Below are 9920 nucleotides of genomic sequence, written 5' to 3' on the forward strand. Positions count from 1 at the left end.
TCACTGTGCAGCTGAGTGTCTCTGTCTCTACACTCTGAGTCCATGAGCAGTTTTTATCACTTTAATAATGCACGTTAATCTAGTTCATCTCACTGCGCTGTTGAATTCTGGATTCTGATTGGTCAGAAGGTGTTGATTAATTCTCTAGAACAGCAGCTCTGACAGTAGCGCAGGTTTATATTAATGTGCTCTTTCTAATATGTTATCGTTTCTGTAGTAACAGCTCATTCACAGGGACTTCACATAAACAAATTTAAAAAATCGTTGAGAGACGTTTAATTAACGTTGATGGAAGGAGTCTCCAGTGTCAGCGCTTTGTAACAGTCAGAGGTAAAGCTGTAACTTTACGTTTTCCGACATCTTCAGGACAGAGGAGTTTACGCTTCTTTGCGGTTTCTCAGTAACATGCGGAACAAGCTGCGTTTCTTTTTTATTACCTTGAAGGGAGAGAGAATGAAGAGAGGCTGGTGAGGGAACGAGTGTTTATAGCTGCTATAACGTAAGTGAGAACAGGAACTAACTCGTTTCACCGACATTAAATGTAACTATAAAAGGCGAAAAATACATCTTATTCTTTAGTAAATAAAAAAAAGGTTAAAGGTAAATTGCTGTGGTATAAGAGGAATAAAACACTTGGAGGTACGTGCTGTATTTAGACAATAACAAGCTTCATCATTAAAGATGATTTTACACACGGTGTTATCATCCAAAACACTAATATACAATCTCTGCCTTCAGGCTTTAGGCCACGCCCCCTAGTTCTGCGGAACTGTGAGTGTGTTTCGTCATTTTGTCCGCGTTTACAGACATCAGTGTGGCATACAGAGTCAGAAAACACATCAGCGATCTGTCTGATGCTGAATGACTGATTTAGCGCACAATGCTAAACTGGAGGCCACAAGCTTACAGATACGGTAAGTAATTGTTAGCTTTATTAGCCTCGTAACTCAGACATGTCATGGCTGAACGTCTACGTTTGAGCTCAGCATGATTCCTGGTGCAGCTCAGTTGTGGAATGACATTAAAGCTGTAAACTTTTGCTCGAAATCTGATATAATTATGCTCAGTAGTGCACTGAAGTTCAACTGCTTAGTCACATTACAAACACACACATATCTGAGGAGTCTAATTTTACCCGAGACCTTAAGTGCACCTGGGTCATATCCGTCTGCCCTTTATCTCTGAAATGACCTTCAGGTTCATGTTACCGCCCACTTATGCACGAGTGACCTTTGACCTTTTCTGCATTTCAATTTCCAGGATTTAATCAATAGTCACCTCTGGAATTATTCATCATTATTAAATCCCTGCAGCACTAATATTAGATTTAATCTTTAACCTCTGTGTGTTTGGGAACTTTAGGTTTTTATGTCACGCGTGTCGGTGATTGTACGAGCCTTCAAGGCCACTCTGATCCCTGACCTTTCCAGCGGGAGGATAGTTTAGAGACGGTCCCATATTTGATCGAGGTGCCATATCCATTTTTGATGACTGACATTAGGGAGCGTCTTAAAATAGGCAGCCAGAGGGGCAGGAGGAGCACTCAGCTGGAGCCTTCGAGCTAGACACACACACACACACACACACTCAGGTGAGTGTGTTTACATTGTTTTCTGTGTTTTTCTTTTTGTGGATAACGTTGTTTGAGGGTTAGTTGACTTGATGATGTTATTGAACATAGGTGCAGGTGTAATAATGACTATTAAAATTGCATGTGCGGGTTTTTTCAGGGTCTAAATGGATTTATAATGTTATAGTTAAACACTCCTCTGCATGATGGTGTGTTTGAGTCGCTGTAGCAGGAAAACAGAGCTTCAGGAATGTACGTTTAAGGTTTTTTCTTATGTAGCACGTTTACCAAAGCAGTTCAGACCTTTAACAAGCGAGCGGGAGGTGACAGTAATGAGAAAACAACTACTTTAGGGTCTGACATTGTGGAGTTACAGGATGGTGGTGTGATGTGAAGAGAAGAACTCGAATCAGACGGGGAAAAAAACTGGACTGGAGTAGAACTTGGGTTAGAAAGCTGTTAAAGTGTATAAACCAGAAGATTTGTACAGAGACAAGATGAGTCGAGTTTAACACTCTGTATGTGTGTGTGTAAGGGAGTGTAAGCTGAGGTTAAGGTGTGTGTGTGTGTGTGTGTGTGTGTGTGTGTACAAATATTTAGATATTTAGCCCTTTGTGAAAAGATTTTTTTTAAATTTTACAGCTTTTATTTGAAAAACTCTTAATTTCCTTTTGACTGCAGAGGTTAAGGTTGGAGTTAAGTTTAGTGATAATCAGCTACAGTAATTATTATGTCAGTTGAAGTATAGTGTGTGTGTGTGTGTGTGTGTGTGTATGTGTGTCTGAGAGTGAGAGAGAGACTTGGCAGTAAGTGTGTGTTGAGTTTTTGTGTAGAGTCTAGAGTATGTAGTGTGTATGTGTGTGTACAGTGTACAGTGTGTGTAGTGTGTGTGTGTGTGTGTGTGTGTAGAGTGTACAGTGTGTGTAGTGTGTGTAGTTTGTTTGTGTAGAGAGTGTGTGTGTGTGTGTGTGTGTGTGTGTGTGAGAGCGAGAGAGACCTGGCAGTAAGTGTGTGTGTAGAGTGTACAGTGTGTGTAGTGTGTGTGTGTGTGTAGTGTGTGTGTGTGTGTGTGTGTGTGTGTGTGTGAGAGAGCGAGAGAGACCTGGCAGTAAGTGTGTGTGTGTAGAGTGTACAGTGTGTGGTGTGTGTGTGTGTGTGTGTGTGTGTGTGTGTGAGCGAGAGAGACCTGGCAGTAAGTGTGTGTTGAGTTTTTGTGTAGAGTCTAGAGTATGTAGTGTGTGTGTGTGTATGTGTGTGTGTAGAGTGTACAGTGTGTAGTGTGTGTGTGTGTGTGTGTGTGTGTAGAGTGTACAGTGTGTGTAGTGTGTGTAGTTTGTTTGTGTAGAGAGTGTGTGTGTGTGTGTGTGAGCGAGAGAGACCTGGCAGTAAGTGTGTGTGTGTGTGTAGAGTGTACAGTGTGTGTAGTGTGTGTGTGTGTGTGTGTGTGTGTGTGAGAGAGCGAGAGAGACCTGGCAGTAAGTGTGTGTGTGTGTGTGTAGAGTGTACAGTGTGTGTAGTGTGTGTGTGTGTGTGTGTGTGTGTGTGAGAGAGAGAGCGAGAGAGTCCTGGCAGTAAGTGTGTGTGTGTAGAGTGTACAGTGTGTGTAGTGTGTGTGTGTGTGTGTGTGTGTGTGAGAGAGAGAGCGAGAGAGTCCTGGCAGTAAGTGTGTGTGTGTAGAGTGTACAGTGTGTGTAGTGTGTGTGTGTGTGTGTGTGTGTGTGAGAGAGAGAGCGAGAGAGACTTGGCAGTAAGTGTGTGTTGAGTTTTTTAAATGCCGTGTGCAGTATTTGCTTTCAGACGCCTGTACACTCACAGACACTCCTGTACATGTGGTTATTAATAGTGAATGTTAATGTAGTCAATGCGTAATAATAGTTAATAGCTATTAATAGCAGGTCTTAATAATATAATTCATTATAAACTCATAAAAATAGTTCAATAGTTACTAATAATAAATATTAATTACACTTATCAATCCGTTCTTAATCACTGATCATTATTTGTCGTTATCGGGAATAAATATTTCGTTCCTGTTAATCAGAAATATAAAAGTTTGGAGGAAAAAAAGATTGTTAAGGATTCTTTCTACAGGTAAGAGTTCTGATCTTTCCCCTTTCTGATGGAGGAAACCCTCAGCCACAGGCTTCTACAAGGCAATGCTTTTTCCTGAGAGAGTAGAAATTCATAATAAACATTAAAGGTGCAGTGTGTAAAGTTTAAATGTGTTAATAAACCTGTAATAATAGTCATTCATAATAAACATTAAAGGTGCAGTGTGTAAAGTTTAAACGTGTTAATAAACCTGTAATAATAGTCATTCATAATAAACATTAAAGGTGCAGTGTGTAAAGTTTAAACGTGTTAATAAACCTGTAATAATAGTCATTCATAATAAACATTAAAGGTGCAGTGTGTAAAGTTTAAACGTGTTAATAAACCTGTAATAATAGTCATTCATAATAAACATTAAAGGTGCAGTGTGTAAAGTTTAAACGTGTTAATAAACCTGTAATAATAGTCATTCATAATAAACATTAAAGGTGCAGTGTGTAAAGTTTAAATGTGTTAATAAACCTGTAATAATCACATCATTTCAAAGACACCTTAAAGATACTGAGCTTTACAATCTTGCCGTACAGCGGATGTGGTTAGTTTCTTCGTTTTAGGTCTCCGTTTTTTGGTTTGAAGAATAACTCCGCCCCCAGCCAGGACAGAGCTGCTAAGCCCCGCCCCTTTGATTGAAGATGGGGCATGTAGTGTAGTGTCAGGACAGAGAGGCTGGGTTGGAAAAAAAGGCATGTTCATGTATTTATTGGAATTGCAGTTCACCTCACAGGCAGCAGAGGGCACTAAACATTACATACTGCCCCTTTAATATACTTAACAATCACATATACAGTTATTTATGTATAAATCATAGCTCTGGTGCTGGAAGAGCTTTTAAATGAATGTTAATTAGTGAATGAGTTGGAAAGGTGAGTGCAATGTTAGTATACTGAAACATGTTTAACTCTGGGACGAGCCGGACCAGGACCAGGACCATGACCAGGACGAGGACGAGGACAAGGACAAGGAGACACTGACCTTGTCTTGATATAATGACTGTTGATGTTGAGAGATAAAATCGTATGGCGTTTCCACCTCGCTGAGCTATTTGTGGTCTGTAAATGTCAAGGACTTCAGAGCTGCTCAGGACGAGTGTGTGAGATGGAAAGAGACAGATGATGAAGTCCAGATCAGACCAGAGCACGATGCTGCTTTATAAACTTTAATATTAACTATTAAACTTTTTTTTTTTAATTTTGACACTACTGTGTATAAACAATAATCACTAATGTTTACTATTCCTATTAATTACAACTATAACTTTATAATGACCATTTAATAACCATTCAGCTGTGATTAAGAATTAAAGTACGATAAGCGTTATCTCTAAATAACTACTTAGCTTTTATTATTACTGATAAGATTATAAATATTATAATCTTTTTATTAATATAATATTTATGTGTAATTGGAAATCTCAGAGTGATTTACGTATCAAATGTAAAAAAAAAAAAACTATATTTAATGGAATAATTTACATTTCTCATTACAAGGTAAAAGACCCAGAAACTCTACATAAAAAAAGCCTTGTACTGTTAATGGCTTATAATTATTGTTGATTAACTGTTATTAAGGATTAACAAAACTCTTAGGAAAAAAAGAAAGAAAAACTCTAAAGGGTTCTACATTTTTAAGTCTATAACTTATAACAAATAATTTTTAACTGATATTAGCGATAAATGACCAGTGATCTATAATTCTATAATTACTGTAATAAGATATTAACAATAATAAGAATACTAACAAACAAATGATTTAAAATTATTAATCATAATTTACTGCCAATTACTAATTACTAACTGTTTATATGACTTTGTTGTGTTGTTTTTATTGAAGTGTTATGAATAAACTATTAACTATAAGTGCTTTTAAAAAATATATGAATGCTTAACTATTATTATTATTATTATTATTATTATTATTATTATTATTATTAAGTAATAAAGAGAGATTAGCTCAGTGATGTACAGTAGTGATCCCACTCACATACCGCTGCTATTAATAGAACCAATCACATTACACTTCCTGGTTTAAACCCTGACAGTCTGTATTGGCCAATCAGAGCGTGACTCGGGCTCAATAGCCCAATCAGAGCAGAGATCCCGCCTCTGAAGCCTGACCTGTGTTGAATGTGGTTCTGAGGAGAACTGAGGATTTGTGTAGAATGAGAGGAACAGCTGCAGCTTTACACAGATTAACAAGTGCAGGTGCAGGGAATAGCTCCAGATTTTCTAGACTTCATGTTTTCATTTTTAAAATTGTAAAATGTGTTATATTTTTATAGAATAGACTCAGTGTGGAAGGTGACATTGAGAGACAGAACACTGGGACTGTGTACTGTGTTATATTACACTGTCATATGTGCTGTTAATGTCATATATATAATATTATATTCATATTGTTATTTTATTACATTTATATTTCCATTATAATTATGTTAGATTAATGTTAGATTTATATGAATATGTATATTATATTTTGTGTCCTCCTCCTGTCTGTAGCTCTGTCTGCAGCCAGGATGTCCATCGTCAAGATCCACGCTCGTGAGATCCTCGACTCCAGAGGAAACCCTACAGTGGAGGTCGACCTTTACACGGAGAAAGGTCACACATACACACACACACACACACACACGCTCATACAATAAACTCTCACATCAGTAAACAGAAAGTCTTCATTTTCCATTTTTATTCTTTCTCTTTTACTTGGTTCCTCTCTCTCCATCTTCCTTTTTCTCACTCGCTCTTTTTCTCTCTCTCACTCTTTCTCTTTTTTCCTCTCATCTCTGTTGCTCTTTCTTTCTTACCCGTGTTTCTTTCCTATTCTTTTCCCCATTTCTCTGTCTGTTTTTGCCATCTTTCCTTCTCTCGCTCTGTCTCTCTCTCTCTCTCTGTTTCTCTTTCTCTCTCTTTCTCTCTCTCTCTCTCTCTCTCTCTCAGGTCGGTTCAGGGCTGCGGTCCCCAGCGGAGCCTCCACAGGTGTTCATGAGGCTCTGGAGCTGAGAGACGGAGACAAAACTCGCTTCCTGGGCAAAGGTGAGACACAAACATGCACTTGGTGCAACACTTGAGGACAGTTTGATTAAATAAGAACTTGATGTTTTGTGTGTGTGTGTGTGTGTGTGTGTGTGTTTATAATAAAGGTGTGACTAAAGCTGTTGATCATGTGAACAAGGACATCGCTCCCAAGCTGCTGGAGAAAGTGAGAAAGTCTTCCATCTGACTTCCTCTTTCATTCCTCTTTCACTTCTCTTTCACGTGTCTTTCACGCCTCTTTTACTCCTCTTTTACTTCTCTTTCACATGTCTTTCACTCCTCTTTCAATATTCTTTCAATCCTGATAAACTAATGAGGATTTTTTTTACCTGTTGAAGGTCAAAACTTTATGGTTTCATGTTTCATTATAAAGTTTTGTTTCCATTTATCCTGATAACTGATCACCTCCTGTAATAAACTCTCCTCATACACACAGCTGAGTCAAACACACGCCACCACTCATTCAAACGAACAGCTCAGATGTTGAAAAGAGGTTTCCATGGAAACGGATACTGAAGACGAATGAAAGAATGATTGAATGAATAATGACATGTCTATGAAGAGAAAGAAGGAAGGAAAATGATTCGTATACTCAAGTCATTGTTAATATAAAAGAGTCGACTCGTTTGTGAACGATGCATCAGTATTAGAAACAGTTCCCTAACATGATGTATTTACACACTATTTTTGGCTAAAATTATTATATTTGTTATATTTGTTGAAAGAAAGCTGACATTTTGTCTTATAAGTGATTGATGAATCGAATCGTGAATGATTAATGAATCGATGAATCGTCTCTCCTCTCGTCTATTAGAAGCTGAGTGTTGTTGACCAGGAGAAGATCGATAAGCTCATGCTGGAACTCGATGCCACTGAGAACAAATGTGAGTGTGTGTGTGTGTTCATTTTTATAAATAATGAATATCTCATTAACTGGTTGAGATTCACGCTGTGGTTCAGGTGGTCACATGTTTCTCTTTGATTCTCAGCTAAATTCGGTGCTAATGCTATCCTGGGTGTGTCTCTGGCGGTGTGTAAGGCTGGTGCGGCGGAGAAAGGTGTTCCTCTGTTCCGCCACATCGCTGACCTCGCCGGCCACGCTGACGTCATTCTGCCCGTTCCTGTGAGTCTGTCTCCATGGCAACACCCAGTTAAACACTCACATGTTTAACAGCAAGTTTAACCGTTGATCACTAGTTACATTGACTCTGATTAGAGCAACAGTATAAGCTTAAAATAATAATCTTACAATTACAGTGAACATTCCTCGTAATCATAATATTATTATAACTGCAGTATTACATTTATACAAGCTTCCAAAAGCCTTCACTCTTCCCCTGTCCACCTGTTTGTCCCTCGTTCCCTCCGCAGGCGTTTAACGTGATTAACGGTGGCTCTCACGCTGGGAATAAACTGGCCATGCAGGAGTTTATGATTCTCCCCGTCGGGGCGGCGAACTTCCGCGAGGCCATGCGCATTGGTGCTGAGGTTTATCACAACCTGAAGGGCGTCATCAAGGGCAAATACGGAAAAGACGCCACCAACGTAGGGGACGAGGGCGGCTTCGCCCCCAACATCCTGGAGAACAACGAGGGTGAGGCATAAAGTTTACATAAACACTGCTTCTCTCTGAAAGTCTCAGGCCACTACCGTGACCTTTAACCTGAGTGGATAATAAATAAGTTAAATAAATAAGTTAAATAAATAAGTTTTTTTGAAAATGTTATCACGATGCTGATGATACTATGTAACCATGACAACAAACAACAAATAACACTTTGGGCTCTGTCTCTATTTACACGTCACTCCATGCTAGTTCTAGATGTTATTTCTAGATCTAGTCTGATCTATGTGTCTGTGTGGGATCTCCAGCTCTGGAGCTGCTGAAGTCAGCCATTGAGAAAGCCGGCTACGCTGATAAGATCGTCATCGGCATGGACGTCGCTGCCTCTGAGTTCTACAGGAGCGGAAAATACGACCTGGACTTCAAATCCCCTGACGATCCCAAACGCCACATCACCGGAGACCAGCTTGCAGATCTGTACAAGAGCTTCATCAAGAATTACCCGGGTCAGTACTATCAGGGGGTGAACCTGGTGTTTACTGAAGTTAACACTTTCATTAATAACTGTGTTGAATTCTCACTCTTTCCTCTGTGATCCAGTCCTGTCCATTGAGGACCCCTTTGACCAGGACGACTGGGAAAACTGGACGAAGTTCACCAGCTCTGTGGACATCCAGATCGTAGGGGACGACCTGACAGTGACGAACCCCAAACGCATTCAGCAGGCTGTGGAGAAGAAAGCCTGCAACTGCCTGCTGCTCAAAGTTAACCAGATCGGCTCAGTCACTGAGTCCATTCAGGCGTAAGTATATAATATATATATACGCATAGCCCCCTCATGCAGCTCCGCAGTATGGACTATCCTTTCACATAGCTCAGCGATAGGGCCTATCCTTACATTAATACACCCCACTTATGCTTGGCTTATGCTTACGGTAATTAAGCCTTCTCATGCAGCTCCACAATAGGGCTTATTCTTACATTAATACATCCCACTCATGCAGCTCTGCAGTAGGGCTTATCCTTACATTAAAACAGCCCCCTCATGCAGCTCCACAATAGGACCTATCCATTCATTAATAAAGCTCTCTCATTTAGCTCTCATGCCTATGCTTATATAAATACAGCCCCCTCATGCAGCAATACAGTAGGACCTATCCATTCATTAATACAGCCCCCTCATGCAGTTCTGCAATAGGACCTATCCATAAATTAATACAGCCCCCTCAGGCAGCTCTGTGGTATGGCCTATCATTACTGCCCACGTGCAGCTCTGCAACAGGACTTACTACAAGGCAGCTCTGTGACTGAGCCTGTTAATGCAGTCTTTTCACGCAGCTCTGCAGTACAGCTTATCTTTATATGAAAACAGCTCTGTAATAAGGATTTGCAGTAGGGACTACAAACACAGGGACACTGTGATAGGACCAGTCATTACAGCCCCACTGTGCAGCTCCACAACAGGGCCTATGAATACAGAAATACAAACCCTTGATAGAGCTCTGCAACAGGATCTATAATTACTAATTACAGCCCTCTCATGCAGCTCTGCAATAGGACCTATCATTGTGATCCTCTTTTTTATACATTTAACCCACTGAGTTGCGGTGATCGTGTTTGTGTGCGCACGTGTGTGTGTGTGTGT

General features: G+C 39.8%; 1 protein-coding gene across 2 annotated transcripts in view; it reads left to right on the forward strand.

Moving 5' to 3' along the window:
- Positions 1-1525: 1525 nt before the first annotated feature.
- The window catches only part of LOC113531007 (beta-enolase), a 21530-nt gene continuing 13135 nt past the window's right edge, over positions 1526-9920 (forward strand). Inside the window, exons 1-9 of one of the 2 annotated variants that reach the window (XM_053230628.1) lie at positions 1526-1591; positions 6178-6279; positions 6616-6711; positions 6819-6877; positions 7526-7595; positions 7701-7834; positions 8083-8305; positions 8584-8781; positions 8876-9077. In XM_053230628.1, coding sequence (XP_053086603.1) covers positions 6195-6279; positions 6616-6711; positions 6819-6877; positions 7526-7595; positions 7701-7834; positions 8083-8305; positions 8584-8781; positions 8876-9077 — 1067 coding nt within the window. In that variant the 5' untranslated portion in view covers positions 1526-1591; positions 6178-6194. Of the gene's footprint in view, positions 1592-6177; positions 6280-6615; positions 6712-6818; positions 6878-7525; positions 7596-7700; positions 7835-8082; positions 8306-8583; positions 8782-8875; positions 9078-9920 lie in introns of those variants that run through there. The other variant, XM_034300741.2, reaches the window with a different exon arrangement.

The sequence above is a fragment of the Pangasianodon hypophthalmus genome, chromosome 27 (genome assembly GCF_027358585.1).
Source record: "Pangasianodon hypophthalmus isolate fPanHyp1 chromosome 27, fPanHyp1.pri, whole genome shotgun sequence".
In the NCBI taxonomy this organism is placed as follows: Eukaryota; Metazoa; Chordata; class Actinopteri; order Siluriformes; family Pangasiidae; genus Pangasianodon; species Pangasianodon hypophthalmus.